This window comes from Typha angustifolia, chromosome 13 (genome assembly GCF_048772165.1).
Source record: "Typha angustifolia cultivar Huaian chromosome 13, ASM4877216v1, whole genome shotgun sequence".
NCBI lineage: Eukaryota > Viridiplantae > Streptophyta > Magnoliopsida > Poales > Typhaceae > Typha > Typha angustifolia.
In genome coordinates, this window is record NC_133251.1 from 1,390,192 (window position 1) to 1,407,706 (window position 17,515).

Here is a 17,515-nt window from a genome sequence, read left to right on the forward strand (position 1 = left end):
AAATATTATAAGATCTTATACTCAAAGTTGTTGATTAGCTAGTAAACTCATAAAGTAATCAGAAATATATGTGTACTTGGGAAGGGTTTTTTTCGGTATTTTGCATCGACTTCAGTGGAGTTTTTCTTTTTGTATCTTAATACAATTTCTTTTTGAAAAAAATATGTGGTCGGTGATGTATTATAACTTAGTTTTTATTTGATTGTATGTACTATAAAGTTGATATTTATATATACATTTGTATAGATATCATCTCGATTCATTTTTAAATTAAGTTTCAACAATTTGATTGAAGAAAAATATATATATAAGTTAACTGAGAGAAACTATGTACAAACTAGAATACAAATGTTTTTTATTTTTTTTATTTATTTTAATGGTTATTTAAATTCGGAGGTATTCATATAAATCGTATGTTTTGAATTGTATTAAAAAATATTAATTTTATAGGGGCATATAAGTAAATAAAATTGTTTTTGAAGGATATATATAATCTAATAATTTTGGTTTTTTATGCTGGTAATATAAATAAAATATTAATTAGTTTTGTCGAAAGTGGGTCCAGTCACAATGCAAATTTGTCAAAATGGGTGTCAACATAAAAACTCCTATCGACGGCTAAGCATACCTGACGGTTTCGAACAAGCATGTGCAACATTCGGTTTTGAACAAGCATGTGCAACATTTGATTCAGAACAATTACTTCACGGCACATATGGTTTAAAGCTTAGACTAGATAATTTATTATAGTAACGAAAAATTTGGCAGGGACTAAATTATCTATGTATCTAGAAAGAATTGACTTTTTATCTAGTCCTTATCAAATCTGGGGGCTCATGAACCATAAAATATATACATACGCTGCAATGAAAATGGGACGCGGTTATAGTGTGTGGTCGCCAGGAACACTATGTATAGCGTAGTCCGGTGAAGGGGGCGTTATTATCCTCGAACTAGTTATATTTTTCCATCATAAAAAATGTATCATTGTATGTATTAGACCAAGGGTCGAAAAATAAATTATTTGTGGAGTAGGGACCATTTTGGAAAGAAATATCAGCATCTTGCGAAAATGGACGAGTTCGGGGGGACCTAAGGTTGTTTCGAAAGCCGCCAATTCATAGCTACTGTGCATCGTGATTCACGAACCTTAATAATTTTGCAGGTCACTCCTATTTCCCATATATAATTCCATTCCAGCCCCTAAATAATTCGACGGTCCTTAAACTCTCGTTTCGTTGTCTCTCTAGGTTGTCGTATTAGTGTTATATTATCACCACTTTCTCTCTCCTTCTCGAGCGAGCACTTGGCAATGGCCATCGCCAGTTTCCTCTCAGATTCGTGAAACCTCAGAGCTTTAACCCCGAGATCGAAGACCGAGCTCCCATTCATTTCGTGGGTTTTGCTTTGCTCTCGACACTCACCTCGAATCCCTCGTCGCCTCTTCGAATTCCTTTTCTTGCGTCTTTCCCATCTAAATCGAATCCTTCCGACCCGTCTCGGGTTTTGGACTCCTCGTCGCCAATGGCGACCTCCTCCGTGGCGTCCCCGCTCGCCACGTGGCTCGTGGCGGCGTGCATGTCGGTCGCGTGCGACAGCGAGCGGCCGCGGAGTAAGCGAGCGAGTCAGTGGCCGGGGAGGAGGAGGGGGAGGAGGATGGGTGGGGGTGATCCGCCGAGGAGGTTGATCTCGGGAATCCAGGGGCTGATGAGCTCCTGCCTCGCCTTCGAGCCCTGCCGCGAGTTCTATAGCGCGAGGAACGAGTTCTATGGTGGCTTCTCGCTCTTTGGGGCGTGGAAGGAGGAGGGGAGTCGAAGGCAGCGAAGGGCTGGTATTAACTTCAAGAACATTTCTTTATTCTCCGTTAGGTTCTTGTTTCTATTGGTTAGATTATCTCAATTAATAATATGGGGATTAGGCAGGGTTTAGTAAAATTGGGTTTACATGGTGCTTGCTTTGTTTTCGATTTATGGATTAAATTAACTTGTTCTGAATATTGGATTACCGAGGGTTAATCGGGAATACTTTGGGTTTAAACGGGGTATCACATCGTTTGCATGTTTTGTTAGATTTCCCTACAGGTTGCGGAGGATGAAAACAACTGCAGGATATGCACGGGAATTATTCCCTATTTTATAATATTTTGTCTTGGAACTGGTGTATGAGTTAGTAATTTGAAGCTTTCACAGTTGATTTCTTCTTCTTGTCTGTAATGGAAGATTTTACTTTCATTAGCGTTTCAAATATATATATATTTTTTTTTGGTATCTTGGCTGGCTCGTTGTTTGGACTTGGGTTGTGAGGTGCCAAAGATTGGAATTTTGGGTCACTGCCTTCATGAAATTTGCATCGTCCATGTGTCATAACAGATAATAGAAATTTACATCTATCCTTGATCACTTTCAAGAAGCTAAAACCTAGTGAAAGGGCATCCTTGGAATGATGTGCTATGTTTCTTGATACTCTTAAATCAGCAAGAAAGAATAAGTTTACAAGTAATTGATCAAGGGCGGCCTGATTATTCTCACCTACAGTTCAAATTTCATCATTTGATTACCCTTGTACTGATGGTGATATGTTTGGGGTTGTATGTGAGAGTGGTAGAAATTGGTTATTTTATTGACGTGCTATTAATTGCAGGAAAAGTTATGGCCGTTGCATTGCAGCCTGAAAAGGAAATTGGAGAGAAGAAGAGAATTGACACTGAGAAGAGGAGGGTTGTGGTTACTGGCATGGGTGTTGTGTCTCCACTAGGTCATGACCCAGATGTCTTTTACAATAATCTCCTTAATGGTGTCAGTGGCATAAGTGAGATAGAGACATTTGACTGTTCCAGCTTCCCAACTGTAAGATTTCTGCTGAGGAAAAATAATAATAACTTTTTATGGATCATTTACAACAAGCATTATTTTCACCATTTGGATTTACCAGACCCCTTCTAAGCTCTAATACAAGACATGCCTATAGAGAATTGCAGGAGAAATCAAATCTTTTTCATCTGATGGGTGGGTTGCACCAAAACTATCCAAGCGGATGGACAAATTTATGCTATACTTACTTACGGCAGGAAAGAAAGCACTGGAAAATGGAGGAATTACAGAGGACTTCATGAGTCAGTTAGACAAAACAAGGTGTGGAGTTCTCATTGGTTCTGGAATGGGTGGTATGAAGGTAGAGTTTGTTAACTAACCATACATCTGAGTGCAATGTTCCAATGAAAGAACCACTACTCTGTGTATTCAATCAAAATTACGTCTTTCGGTGGCATATAGCTATACATTACCTAGCTCTTTACCTTTTGAGATCCTTTACATGTGCCCATGACCTTGCCTTTCCTAGATGGTGCTGTCTTCCTGTGAATTTCATGGTGTTTCTGCTGCTATTTGAGCAGGTGTTCAATGATGCGATTGAAGCATTGAGGGTCTCTTACAAGAAAATGAATCCCTTTTGTGTACCTTTTGCTACTACAAACATGGGCTCTGCAATTCTTGCAATTGATCTGGTGGGCCTTCTTGGAAAATATATATGCATTCTATTCTGCAAGTTTCTAAATCCTTAACTGTGTATTTCACCTATTCTGTGGGTATTAGGGTTGGATGGGTCCCAACTATTCTATCTCAACTGCATGTGCTACTAGCAACTTCTGTATTCTGAATGCAGCAAATCATATTAGAAGAGGTGAAGCAGTAAGTACACCACCTTATCCCCTGGTCGGTGTTTAGTGAAGACAGGAAAAAAAACAAATTTATTTCTCTTACTTAATCATGCAGGATGTTATGCTTTGTGGTGGTTCTGATGCAGCAATTATACCCATTGGTAATCATCCCACTGAAGCAAATCTTTTAATCATCATATGACTATTTATCACTCCTCAAATTTAGTTGCAGGTTATCTGAAGCATGTTATTGATTATCTCAACTTGCACATTTGCAGGATTGGGAGGTTTTGTGGCTTGCAGAGCACTTTCACAAAGAAACAATGATCCAACCAAAGCTTCACGACCCTGGGATGTTGTAAGTAGAATTCAACATAGAAACATACTGTAGCTCAGTTTTTATTAGCAGGACTGTGCTCTGCAAGTGTAATGATTTAAAATTTTAAATTGTGGTGAAGATAGTAAATAGTAATCTTACTAATATACTTGCCTATATGCAGCCCTGCCTACATATCAGTAAGCAGTGAATTTTTTTAGAAGATGTTAGTGAGTTCCTGATGCTGGGATCACTGTCCTGTTGTTTTGGGTGTTGGAGATCTATGAAGATTTTTTTTAATCCAAATTGAATCTTACTTACTTTGTTATCTCCCACTATATGATAGGACCGCGATGGATTTGTCATGGGAGAAGGAGCTGGTGTGCTTCTGTTAGAAGAACTAGAGCATGCTAAGGTTTTTCTATTTACACACATATACTTATTAATAGCTTTCCATGATCATACTGCGTCACTAGGTTTTTCTTTTTCTTTTTTTCAGTATGTTAGTTCAAGCTTTCAGAGCATCTATTTTTCTTATCACATTTACAGCAAAGAGGAGCGCAAATCTATGCCGAATTTCTAGGAGGAAGTTTCACCTGTGATGCATACCACATGACCGAGCCACATCCAGAAGGTAACAAATATAACTACTGTTCATGGCATACTTAACTCTGTTCTCTTTAAAATTTATGTTTCTTTCATGCCCTTGATAATGACAATGTGCTCACTCGATTATATTGATATCAGGGACAGGTGTTATCCTTTGCATTGAGAAGGCAATGGAAGAATCAGGAGTAGCCAGAGAAGATATTAACTATGTAAATGCGCATGCAACTTCTACACAATCTGGTGACCTGAAAGAATATCAGGCTCTGGTTCGTTGTTTTGGCAAGAACCCTGAGGTATGGAAGTGGATTTTTAAAATGCTATAAAGCTTTCCTATGATAAGCTAATAAACGAAATTCTGTAGCTTCGAGTGAACTCAACAAAATCCATGACGGGTCATCTACTAGGAGCTTCTGGTGCAGTGGAAGCTGTTGCTGCAGTACAGGTAGGAATCCCTACTTTATTCTGTCATTTCTTCCTTTTCTTCCTTGTATATCAGATTGCTAACTTTTTTCTTTAATATAAGACTAATTAATAGCTAACTATCTGCCAATGACTTCTGAAGTTCATCACTAATTTGCGGAATCACCCCCCATTTATTTGATTAAGGAACTAATCATATACTATAGTCATCTCATTATCTGGGAAGTGACTCTTATGGCATATGTTTGTCCAGTAATCTGATCTACAGACCATGAACAACTTAATTAGCAAGCTCAATAACATTTTGGAACAAGGATTAGATTTGGGGGTGTTGCCCTCAAGTATAAAAGGAGCATTCTAGCATTCTATATGACAATGACATGGCATTAAACTTGGATTGATATACTTGGCCATTCTAAGATGAAAGTTACATAGCTTAGATGGGGTAAGGAATGGTGGTGATAGCCAGAAGAGATTATTTGGCTGTTTATCTCCATCACATGCAATCTTCAATTTACTTGGATTACAATTTTAGAGGTTTAGAAGACTTATTTTATAAGCACAGTATGATGGAAAAGAGCCAAAAGAGGGGGGTTCTTATGCAACCACACATGTCAGTGTTATGATGGAAGATTTTTGAAATCCTGTTTGAGGTTTTTAATGCAAAAAAACAATTGTCAAGCTATTTTAAACTGAGATTGTGGTTATCTTCCAGACAATTTACATTTTCTCAATTAACCACTTTTAAGACAACAATATCACTTTAGATATGAGCAAAATTGTATTATTTATGTAATTCTAGATTCACTTTTTCACTTGAAGGCAGTGACATGATAATGCAGCTATAATGATTCTGATTGGTCTTTTAAAAGTCACAAAACTCGAATACTTTTCTGATGACTCCTTTCTTCTTCTGTTTTTCATCCTTTCCTCTCTTCTTTTTCCACAGTGTCTCTTACCTAGATCCTTTAGTTTAACCCAACTTAACCTATAATCAACACAACTTTGCATGTTTTACAATATGAGTGTATGACAGTTGCATGGGCAGTCATTAGTAGGAAATTTTAGAGCATGATGTTGATGTTGTGTGATGGAAGTATTTTGCTCTCGTAGGTTGCAGATCCCCTTCGATGAACTCTTTTGATATTTTGATGTAATGACGACATATAAGAAAGTACATATATGCAAGAAATTTTTTAGCTTATAGATAGCATTGATCTGCTCTGATTTGTTGAGTGACTGCTAAGCTGTATTTAGAAGTACTTACTCCCCTTGGTTCCTTATAGTTCTCTTATCGGTGAACTGAAATGGATCGGGTGATCGAATCGGTGAACCAACCACCGAATCGGCCCAGTTTTGGTATCATACCAGATAAGCTACTGACCTACTGGCAACGTGTGCAATCCAATTGGTTTTTGATGAACCAGCTATGTTTCTTACTTTTACAAACTTACTTAATTATCTTTACTATTTAGTTATTTTATATTTTTATTGTTTATCCTAAGTCCCTTTTAGTCCTAAATTAATAAAAATGTTTAGTTAGTAACATTTGTCTTTTAAAATTTTGCAATTCTTAATTTATCAAATGGATTAATTTTTATAATTCTACTTAATTTCATGTTTCTTGCTAATAAACTGTAATTATGTGTTGAAATGTTTAGCTACTAAAATACTGTTTTGTTACTATTTAGGAATTGATGAATATGTTGTTAGCTGTGATATACAAAGCCATAAGTTTTGAAAATTTGATGTTGTTAAACATAAAGTTTAGTTAGAAATAGCTAATAGAAAACAGAACTATACTGCTTTCCTTTTTTTTGTTTTCAAAATTATTTTGAACTATCTATATATATTTTAGATATGTTAAAAATATTTTAAAAAATTAGATATCCGACCAGGTGAACCTTCAGTTGAACCAATAATTTAGTGATCTGACCTCTGACCGGGCCAACTTCTGCTCCAATTTTGAGGACTATAGTGCTATGTACATTACTAATCAAGACTGAATTTAGGTGCCAATGCAAATGCAATTGTTTTATTACTTTTTTCTCCCATTACATTCAAGGTATCTCTCTTGATGTTCCGTCTCTGTTCTGATGATTTTGGTCATCACATTGCAGGCAATAAGGACAGGATGGATTCATCCAAATATAAATCTAGACAACCCAGAGAAAATTGTGGTATATTCTTGTTGTTCTTTGAACTTCCAGCAGTTTTGTTCTTACAATTGTCCTTTGGTGCAAGGGAGCATGTACTATTTTCATCTCATGGTGTTACATCTACATCTACATATATGTATCAAATTCGGAGCTTGTTGATGTTATCTGACTGTAATTTTTTGGACATAGGATGTCGGCTTGCTAGTGGGGTCAAGTAAGGAAAGGCTGGATGTGAAGGTGGCACTATCTAATTCCTTTGGGTTTGGTGGACACAACTCGTCAATTCTGTTTGCACCTTTTAAGTGACCAAGGTGTGATATTTGAAAACTTGGTCTGAAGGCATGATAAACGATAATTAGGCCTTGTGCCCTTGGATTTTTGTTTTTTTTCTTTTGTTTTGTTTTGTTTTTTGTTTTTTTTTTTTTGCTTCACTGTTGGAATCTGAAAAGGGAAGAAAAACAAGAAGAAAAATGCAAGCTGAGGGAAGTGTACAACAGAGCCCGCATAGCTTGGAGTTCATCTCTGTGCTTTCTAAGTATATCTGCTTCACAAGTCACACATTATTCAGCAAACACCTACCTAAATTTTCTACAGAGTATGTAGGAAGCATTACTAATCTTTCAGTTGCTGTTAAATTGCTCTTTGGAGCCATGACTGAAGCTTTTGAATTCTCTGAGCTGACATTATGCAAAACGAGGTCGTGTTAATCTTTCAGCATTCTAGTTTTCATCAGTAGTGCGTGGTCGTGTTAATCTTGCAATCTTGTAGGCTTAACTGCTCATCTTCTTGGAGTTGGTGCTCAATTGTTGTCATATGAATGAAACCTTTATTCGTAATATCAAATCAAACTGCACAGGAACAGCCAAGCTTTGTTGATCATATCTATGCAAGAAGTCACTACCACGGTTGGGTACATGCGTGCCATTTCATTTCCATTACTTGTAACCTTCCCTCCTTTCTTGGGTGTATTTGTTGGGCTTATTATCATCTTGTCCAATTTTTCTATTCCTTGGATTTAATTATTCTCTGCAGCAACAAGTAAGTTTTTTTATTTATAAAATTATAGAATGATGTAAAATGCATAGACTGCGAGCTCAAAGTGATAATTATAATACCTGCTTACTTATTCTTCTTCAATTGTTTTGGTTTTGCTCATTGGTCGCCAAGCTCGTATGATGGACTAATCATATGTTTGGTATCGTTACGAAAGTACCATTGATGTTTATATCATATAAAGTGGATGACCGTCCAATCATATGTTTGGTATCGTTAGGAAACTACCATTGATTTATATATCATATAAAGTGGATATCATGAACAGACACTGGCACCAGCAAATTAGTATAATCTTATTGTTTAAGTAGTGTGGGGCTACTTAGGGTTGTTAGCTAATAATCTCATATATATATATATATATATATATGATCGATCACGAGATGTACTTTGTCTGAAAAATCCAAGAATATTTCAATATCCAAAACAAATCTTGCAATTTCCAAAGCACAGAAGCAATCATTTACATAAGAAAACAGAGGAAGAGCAAAACCATGAATCTATGCAAGTTTAAACAATACATTCCCATCATGCACCTACATCCGCCGTCTCGCGCGGCTGACCCTCGGTGACGTCGGCGTCATCCCGCCGTCACCCCATAATCTAACCACTCTACCGGTTAGAGCTGTCATATCCTGGTAATGATACCATCCCAAGTCCCTCGTTTTCCTAACCGCCGTCCATTCCCATTCTAACGGCGACTCGTCGTCGACGTCACTGACGTCGTCGCCCTCCTCGTCCTCCTCCCGTTCCTCTACGTTAGCCTCCACGTTGAAGTACGCCGTGAAGCGACCCTTGGGAGTCCCCTCTCCCTCCACGTGGCTCCTTAGCGGCCACTCTACGTGGGAGGGAGTCGCCGCCGGGGCCAGCTCGGCAATCCTGGAGACCACTAATTGGGAAGTGGAGGGAGGAGAAGGGGGAGAAGGAGTGTCGGATTTGGAAGCCACGGCTCTAACGCGCCAGATCCCGAGTGCAGCGGCGAGTAGGGCGATCCATGCCCAGACGTACCCGCTGAGGCTAGCGCCGTAGCGGAACACCAAGGCTTCGACCAGCGCCATCTCCGGAAGAGCTAACAAAAGAAAAGAAAAAAAAGAAAATTGAGACTACAGAGAGGAAGAGGAAGAAGAAGCGAAGCAAAGAGGGAACCGAGAGATCTATCTATATATATATATATAACAGAGAGGAAGATGCTGGGAATCGAGAGCGGGGAGTTTCGTCCGACTGGACGAGGATTTGACACGTGCACTAGTTTTGGGCTAGGCGGGCCCCGCACGGAGGGAGTTGTTGTGATGCCTAGTTGCCAGGACGATTCTGCTGGGCCCCACTGTGGTGGTACGAATGGTTGGTTACGTTGGATCCACGTCAGGTGGGGCTCGATCCAATTATATCCAGCTTTTGCATCGTCTGAGATGGCGTGGATAAGGGATCGCACGAAAAGTTGTAAATTGGGCTTAAGGCCCAGTTACAAGGTACGTCATTTGTTTGGGTCCATTGGGCTTACAATTCCTGACAACAGTTAGTGGTCTTTTTAAAAGAAGACCACCAAAACTAATTAATGTATTTCCGCTAATAGATATATGTCATGAATGATTAATCAATGTTAGTCATTCAAGCTTATAAAAGATGATGATGAACTTACCTGGGAGTTAATAACCTATCATGGTATCTGAGTCAATTTATCTCAGCTAGCTCCAGCCTCAGCTCATGTAGTGTTTGAACTAATTACAGTCCATAGGTAAAATATAAGGGAAATAATTAAATAATTTTTTCTCAAAGAAATTAAGTACTCTTTTCATGGTTGTTTCGTCCAAGAGTCTTTAAGATTAACCACCGGCCTTTCGATCAAAGACAGTTCAGTTGGCTACCTAGATAGCTACTTGCATGCTTTAAAATTCGGAATCTTTTCTAATTATTTAAAGCACCCATGCATGCGATGCACGTAGCTAGGGCTTCTACGATTACGTGAAACGTCCATGTATGGCATGTGTATTTTATTTTTTTTTCATGCAAGAGTTATTTGCTTATTTATGGTGAAATAAATCAGTGAAGTTTGAGTTCGTGGTCATGGGGACGTGCCAAAATCCCAAATTTTCCACGTGGCAAGGGAGCAGAGGTATTCCATGGGATGGTGATGCATTCGTTGGATTACTGCAAGCTTGACGATGGCTATCAAGATTGCTCCATGGAAGCTTTGAGCTACCAAGCGTAGAGGAGATGTTCAAGAAGGCGAGCCTCGAGACGGATGCGATGAAGAAGACGACGAGGTTCTATCGGCCGCCATTGCATATCGACGAGATCTGCGAGGAGATCGACTTCTAATTGAGTTACTTGTTAATTAAAGAAGCTTATGATCATAATTACCTTTTTAATTAAATCATCCAAGTCGTCTTGTAGAGTTGTAGTTGATGACGAATTTTAATTTACTTATTTTGTTGTTATGATAATCGTGTTTAAAAGCATTCTAAACTATGCCAAAAGATTCACGAGGAGAGACAAGATTGAGGGTTCTTTATACAAATATACCGAAACGAGAGTAGGGAATTTAAATAGGATAAACAATAGGGGGTTGTATGCAAATACGGAACACACACCGTACGATAAAAAGGAGAGCTTCTCGAATGGATTGGTGGGTTTCTCCAGCTCATCGATGCAACCTCTTCGCAGGACCGGGGGGCGAGGGGATTGGCTGGAGCAGGCGATCGCTCAGAAGTATGGGCATATAGCATTATCCTTCAACATTTTTCGTTTTGATGCAAAAGAACTTTAGTGATGCATGCCTTGTTAGTTGTTACTCTTGTTTTCCTGGATGCTTTTGGCTTTTTGCGACGGATTAATGCTACTATGTTCAGTGTGGTAGAAGGATTTATATGAGCAATATGTATGCTTTTGGGCTGTTTTCATTACTAATTAAGAGAAGAGGATAGGATTTGACGAATGATTGCTCGATACAAACTAACATTTGCGTTCAGAGAAATTCCTCTTTTGAAGATATGTGAGCTCTTGATTAGCCTCTATTAAGGTCAAGAAGGGTTTTTCTTTTCTCAAAAAGAGTTGTTGTTCTTATCTGGATAGAGATTTCTGATTCAATATGCCTACTTAGATATAGTATTAAATCTCTCTCCAAATGGTTTATATGATATTTTGCTCAAGAGGATTTTTATAAATTGAATGGAACTTCTTTGTCTGCACTTGCTTTAAGTATCTAACAATTTATTAGCCTTTGGATCTTTTAGACGAGAACCTTCTGTTTCAGATTGAAAAGTAGTTCCATCTTTCAAATTCTCCTCCCCTATGAAAAAGAATGTGTTGGTAAGTAGTTTGGATAATAAAGTTTTTTCTAACTGATTTTTTTTATTCCAATTGTTGTACATGTGATGCTTAATATTAGTATTTCTTCTTGTAAGACTTTTTATTCTAAAACCTCAAAGACATGTTCATAGTTTATTGCTAGCTTTTTGAAGATGATTATTGAATTTTAATAATGATTTTATAATGGATAAGTGCAGTTATGATATAATCATTCATGGAATCTCATATTGCCATTCTTATGTACTTCCATGCATAACCTTTAAAGTTTTCATTTACCTGGCTATTTTTCTTTATGTATAGCATTCCAGTAAAGAATGAGTAGACTTTTTTACTGTCATCTTAATTGAGGAATGCAGATGGACCATTCAAGTATGTTGGAAAACGTGGTAGCTATCAATTCCTCTCATTCAATAGAGCAGGTACTAGTTTAAAAACTTGCTTCCTCTAACTCAGTTAATGATATTTGTCCATCATTCATGGAACATGTAGATTTAATTCTCTAATAATTAGTCTCCTTAAATGATGTAGTAAAAAAAAAGAAAGAGAACTCAACTGCGTCAGTAGTTATATGATGAGGAAGCATTACAATATCTGAGGAGTAAAGGTAGACAGTTACACTGTACAGCATTACTTAATCTCTCATCTTAATTTGTAGGCATATATTCCCTCATTGGTGTCAGCAATCTCTCTTTCTCTCTTGGAACTTTGACAAAGTCATCTTCTTGATAGTTTTAAGAGAGAGAGAGAGAGAGAGAGAGAGAGAGAGAGAGAGAGAGAGAGAGAGAGAGAGAGAGAGAGAGAGAGAGAGAGAGAGAGAGAGAGAGAGAGAGAGAGAGAGAGAGAGAGAGAGAGAGAGAGAGAGAGAGAGAGAGAGAGAGAGAGAGAGAGAGAGAGAGAGAGAGAGAGAGAGAGAGAGAGAGAGAGAGAGAGAGAGAGAGAGAGAGAGAGGGAGAGAGGGAGAGAGTTGAGTATGGACCACTTCTGTTCACCCACTTTTAGCCTTTTCATTGTGGCATTTTTCTTCCATCCTTATGATTCTTGGCCATCTACCACTTGCACCATTTTTTGTCTGTGACTTGAAAAGTCTAAATACTACAACAGATGGCCTATCTTTCTATGATCAGAAACCGTCAACAAGTTGTCAGTCCATTCAACACCATCATGATCTTAGAAGTTTTAGAAATTTTTGTCATGCTTATAGATAGGGTGTAAGAGCATTATCTTCTCATTCAGATCATAATCAATCATCTGACCTTGCATTGATGCACCAGCCACATCGCCATTCTACAGCCAAAACAATTCAAACCATTGAGTTCGTTGTTTGTGACCCTTAGGTTTTTACTGTCCATCAGTTCTAAGCCTTGTTTGACCGAATTCCATCTATTGACACCAAGGAAATAACAGTATCTGGTCTAAATTCCGTGAAATAATATGAGGTTGTTTATCTTTCCTCATTACATATTGTTCTGATTGCAAGCCTACCATTTACTTATTAGCAAGCTTATTATTTATTGGTAATGAAAAATTAAAATCCAAATAGAAATACTGGAAACAACAATAGGTCTCTAACTTGTGCCTTAGTTACAATAGCCATGCTCCATCCCAACCTTCAATTTCTCCAATGTCCAAACTGCATAGGGAAGATAGAAAAGAAATACAAGTATATTAGTATCATCGCTATTACTACAGCAAATTGATATATATGTCGATGAATGCAATTGGAACCAGCTAGTGCAACGATAGCTGTTGGAATTATTATGGCATAAAAAGAGCATGATTACTTGAATTATGATGCCAATGACTTCCTAAAGTCTTCGCATGCTAAAATCAAATTTCATCACTATAAAAGAAAGTGCGTAGTTCAAACAGTAAATCTCAGGACTTTTATCTTACCATGGCAATGTATCATTTTCCGGGTAGCTCTCGGGGTTATACCTATTCTCTGGCTGCTGTTGAAAGATGTTCTCATTGCTTTCTAGATCAAATCCATCACACAGCCATGATGACGTGTCAAAAACCTCATTAAGTTGACTGAAACCATCTCCTTCGATTCCCTCTTGTCTCTGATCAGATTCCATGTTCTTAAGGAATTTGCTCCAACATACGGATGATACCGAGTTCACAGCATCATTCCATTCCATGTCATGTTGTTCTCCAATTGACTGAATCTCTGCCATCTCTTTGTCATCCATAGCAGGATGCAATATTGTGGACACGGGATCTAATGGTGGGTGAGAAGTCTGGGGTGAAGTATTTGAGGCTGTCGATATCTCACCATTCGACATAAGAGGGGAAGAATAAGAATATGAAGCAGTAGTTGGTGATGACTTGTTCTGGCCACTGCAAAAGGAAGCATCAATGCTGTTGAACCCTTGGACATTGAGATTTAGACCTAAAAGTTGGTTTGGGAGAGGGATGTCTAAGTTTTGCGGAATAGGTGGTGTAATTGATGGATAAGAGTAAGATAAGGGAGAGGTTATGTAGGGTGAGAATTGAGAGTTGAACAAGTAGTTAGAGAAGGAGTACTTAGGAGGAGGAGGAGGAGAAGTTATGTTTCCACCAGAATAGGGCAGAGATGCATGTGAAGCTTGTGTTGGTGTTGAGTTTTGTTGCAGCAACTTTTGTTGTTGCTCATTTGCTTGCTTCATGGATGCTCTATGAATCTTGAGTGCAGTTACTATCTCTCGTCTAGCCTCTGCCATATTTAGTAGCCTTTGTTGGTACGGCCTGCTTGTGTGAAGCCTTCTCCTGACTTGCTTCTTGTGCGGCTGAGGTGGCTGTGGTGGTGAATTTGATTCATGTTGTTGCTGCTTACTTGCTTCGCCATGGCCTTCATTGCTAAGTTTGCCGAGATCTTGAGATGATAATTTAGACCCATGACTCATAGGAGATTTGGACCTTGAGGAACTTAGTTGTTTAACTAGACTACGGATATAAGCACCAGAAAGGTGAGGCTCTTCTTTTAGCTTAGGCCTCTCCACCTCCATGCTCCTGTTTACTTCCTTTGAAGGAGTATTACGAGTTCTCATCTCTCTCATATATCCCTCTCACTCTATAATTCAGAGTTTGTGGTACTAGAATGTGGAGAGAAGGTGGGGTAGGAGAAACATGGGAGTCTGGCTCTGGATGCAAAGTACGCAACAGAGCAGGCTTTGTAGACCCACGGAAGCCCTCATGGGGGTTATAACTACATTCTAGGATTTGTTATTCTTCTATGGTTAGGCATATAGCTAAGGAACATAATGGTGTTGATCTTTTTGGTACTTGAGTAACAATAAATATGGTCCCCATTGTTGGGTAACTTCAAATGCCATGAAGTGTATAAAGTATAAACTCTCTAATAAAGTAATAATAGAAGGAAGATAAATAAATAAATACAATGTTAGAATGAGACAAATATCCCACATAATATAGCTAGCTTGACGTAGAACTTTAGACATTATCCTTCAGTGGTGCCAATGGCAAAGTTGTTGGTCAAAGTAAACATTTCTTTCTTATCCAATTAAGTAAAATTTCTCGTTATGATGTATTATAAATGTTGCTCAAATTGTTGGTCCCATATTCCAAAGTCTCTAATGGGTGTTATTCATTTGCAGGGACAACATCCTACCCCAGTGGATGGGAAGTGCCAGTCTACTTGGCCAGCCAAATTAACTCCTAAATTTGCAAATACTGACGAATTGGCGGTATGAATTTTATATTTTAACTATTTGTAAATCAATTCTTAAATTCTCAATTTGATGGTGTGCCATGCAATCTAGTGTTAAGCTTCATCTAATCAACACAAGTTATCTTTTGCTCACTGCATAAGTCAAATTTCAGGGTGTGAACTACAAATTGCTTAAATATAGGGTGTGTATGGAAACTTTACAGAAAAAAAAAATCAAATCAAATTAAAACTGGCATGGCCAACCGTGTCGCAATTCTGTTCCCACCAATCTCTATATTTCTCTCTCCTCTAAGGAGCTAATGTACCAAGGAAAACAGCTAATAATTCTAAATATCTCTCTCTCTCTCTCTCTCTCTATATATATATATATAATGATTTTAATGATTTGGTCCCCTATCTATGCTCAAGCATGTGGTTCGGTTGGGGTCCACTATAATACACAATGGTGGACCTCATGCATGACATTAGGTAGATGAAACTATGGAATGGTATTTATTTTCTCTTATCTGTGTTTATTTTTGGGTAAAGTTCATTTTCTAATCTTTACTTCCACAAAATTTTATATATTTAACACCTCGTATTTTTAGTTTATTATGATTCATTTCATGCATTTTAATTTTAAATCCGAGAACTTAGATATTTACTTTGTTTTTAGTTTCTTAAAAAGCAAAATACATGTATCAAATATAGAGTCTGAATAAGGAACCATAGATTCAAAAAGAGAAAAAAAAAAGAAAAGAAAAAAGAAAGAGGGTCAAATGCCTGACACTGTCACCGTTCGTTAGGCATTTAAGACAAAAGACCACTACTTTGGGGCCTCACTGTGGGCTTTGTCCCCTACAGGTAGAAATTGGGTAGGCCCACCCTACCACTGCTTCGGGCCCACTTAGGCAATTGTTGCAAGGATCCAGCCCTCCACTTGGATCCTTCTGCCAGGTGGTGCCATGTGAGAGGTCAATGTGAAGGCAGGGCTTGGAATTAAGCTTGCATAAGATGAGCACCACCTCCCTCTTAATGTTCACTTTCTCATTAACTGGGTATGTAAGTGGATAGAGCATAGGCTTCTCAGAAACCCTAGATATTAGCCCAAATGAGCATGGTCCCCTTCACTATTACATAATGGTGGTGGGGATGGACCATTCATCAAAGCACATTTTTACTACCACAACCACCAAATCTCTAATGAGGACTTCTAGATATATATAGTCTAAGATGAGGTCTCAAGGACTACTAGGGTTTTGGCAAGTTGCTACCTTAATCTAGTAGGTTCTATGCATGCATGCATGCATGCATGCAATAACCACTTTGGATAGGAGATGGATGTGAATTGAGAGAAGGGCAGTGCTTGTTTATTTTTATGGTGTCAATGAGCTCGAGATGATCCATAAGGCCATTCGGCGCATCGCTGATTGGATAAAACAGCGGTGGCACGAGTGGTGTAGTACATACATGTATATTGCGTATACTGTTTGAACACTTGCTTGTATGGTCTAGATGGAGGCTAGATGCGTACAAAAACCACCTTGTAGTATAGGTCTGGAGAAAAAAAAAGGAGTCCATCTGGAGTAATTCAAGCCTTATCTCTTGGAGAAGAGAATGAATATTTATGATTTAGAAACATAAAAGAAAAATGATATGTAGGTAAAACAATGTAGTTGTGTTCTCTTTTGACCTTTTTTTTACTTGTTGATAGAAAAGAATAAAAAGTTTGAACAAGGCAGCCCACAGCTTACATAAAGAGAGCTATATATTCTACTTGATTAGATATCTTCTCTCCTTTTGTCTGGATATATCTCTATCATATTTTTCTTCTTCATCCTTTCTCTTTCCCACCAAATCCCTTGTTTCTTCCTCCAATAGATTAAAAGCCTACGGTCCTAGTCCTTCTGTTTAGACTTCTGATAACTAGATGGACAGTCTCTTGTATCCTTCTCTAGTTTTAGTTTCACTTGTAGTCCAGTAGGGTAATTACTGTGATCACTTCCTGTTTCACTGTGCCAATTGGGCTAGTGGGCTCTAGCCCAGCTGTTTTTTTAGGACTAGTCTAGTCTGTTATCTATTCATCAATTAGTAAAGTGATTGGTGCATTAATTTTATTTCCTTTTTTTAAAGAATTAAATGTATGTGGTCGCAATAATGTTTAATTTCATCATGATATTTATCTTTTCACTTTGCAAGATAGATCACTGAGGATGGAGTATCTGCCAGGTGAGTCAACATAAATTGATCACTGAGTACTGGTATAGTCTGTTATCATTTCATGCAATACATAAATAAATAAATAAATATCTCAATTTTTCTTCTCTGAAAAAAGTAAGAAATTG

General features: G+C 38.0%; 3 protein-coding genes and 1 long non-coding RNA gene across 5 annotated transcripts; 2 read left to right on the forward strand and 2 right to left on the reverse strand.

Annotated features, from left to right (window-relative positions):
- The first annotated feature begins 1,219 nt into the window (after positions 1-1,219).
- Positions 1,220-7,888, forward strand: LOC140773389 (3-oxoacyl-[acyl-carrier-protein] synthase II, chloroplastic-like). 2 transcript variants are annotated; one of them, XM_073115911.1, is made up of 13 exons: positions 1,222-1,831; positions 2,641-2,846; positions 2,968-3,171; positions 3,392-3,502; positions 3,591-3,686; positions 3,771-3,816; positions 3,934-4,013; positions 4,318-4,386; positions 4,521-4,605; positions 4,719-4,873; positions 4,942-5,022; positions 7,121-7,180; positions 7,349-7,888. In XM_073115911.1, the coding sequence occupies exons 1-13, from the start codon at positions 1,525-1,527 to the stop codon at positions 7,463-7,465; spliced, it is 1,617 nt and encodes a 538-aa protein (XP_072972012.1). In that variant the 5' UTR covers positions 1,222-1,524; the 3' UTR covers positions 7,466-7,888. The 2 variants fall into 2 exon arrangements, with proteins under 2 accessions (XP_072972013.1, XP_072972012.1); XM_073115912.1 differs by lacking the exons at positions 7,121-7,180; positions 7,349-7,888 and adding an exon at positions 6,287-7,114 and having other exon boundaries at positions 1,220-1,831.
- An 860-nt stretch (positions 7,889-8,748) lies between these two features.
- LOC140774982 (uncharacterized) lies at positions 8,749-9,270 on the reverse strand. Its single transcript, XM_073118190.1, has one exon. It carries the CDS (start codon positions 9,268-9,270, stop codon positions 8,749-8,751), a length of 522 nt encoding a protein of 173 aa, XP_072974291.1.
- A 1,570-nt stretch (positions 9,271-10,840) lies between these two features.
- On the forward strand, positions 10,841-17,392 carry LOC140774130 (uncharacterized). Its single transcript, XR_012106558.1, has 3 exons — positions 10,841-10,921; positions 11,878-11,940; positions 15,118-17,392. It is a non-coding gene; the product is annotated as an uncharacterized lncRNA (long non-coding RNA).
- LOC140774127 (uncharacterized) lies at positions 12,395-14,468 on the reverse strand. Its single transcript, XM_073116993.1, has 2 exons — positions 13,415-14,468; positions 12,395-13,151 (listed from the first exon to the last, which is right to left on the reverse strand). Exons 1-2 carry the CDS (start codon positions 14,404-14,406, stop codon positions 13,103-13,105), a joined length of 1,041 nt encoding a protein of 346 aa, XP_072973094.1. The 5' UTR covers positions 14,407-14,468; the 3' UTR covers positions 12,395-13,102.
- Positions 17,393-17,515: the final 123 nt, after the last annotated feature.

Excerpts from the sequence above, each read along its gene's own strand:
- LOC140773389 (XM_073115911.1), top strand. The coding sequence starts at position 1,525 with ATGGCGACCTCCTCCGTGGCGTCCCCGCTCGCCACGTGGCTCGTGGCG. Across the intron at positions 3,817-3,933 it reads TGCAGCAATTATACCCATTG|GATTGGGAGGTTTTGTGGCT; the intron begins GTAATCATCCCA and ends GCACATTTGCAG. Across the intron at positions 4,874-4,941 it reads GTTTTGGCAAGAACCCTGAG|CTTCGAGTGAACTCAACAAA; the intron begins GTATGGAAGTGG and ends GAAATTCTGTAG.
- LOC140774982 (XM_073118190.1), bottom strand. The coding sequence starts at position 9,270 with ATGGCGCTGGTCGAAGCCTTGGTGTTCCGCTACGGCGCTAGCCTCAGC.
- LOC140774127 (XM_073116993.1), bottom strand. The coding sequence starts at position 14,406 with ATGAGTCATGGGTCTAAATTATCATCTCAAGATCTCGGCAAACTTAGC. Across the intron at positions 13,152-13,414 it reads GAAAATGATACATTGCCATG|TTTGGACATTGGAGAAATTG; the intron begins GTAAGATAAAAG and ends TTCCCTATGCAG.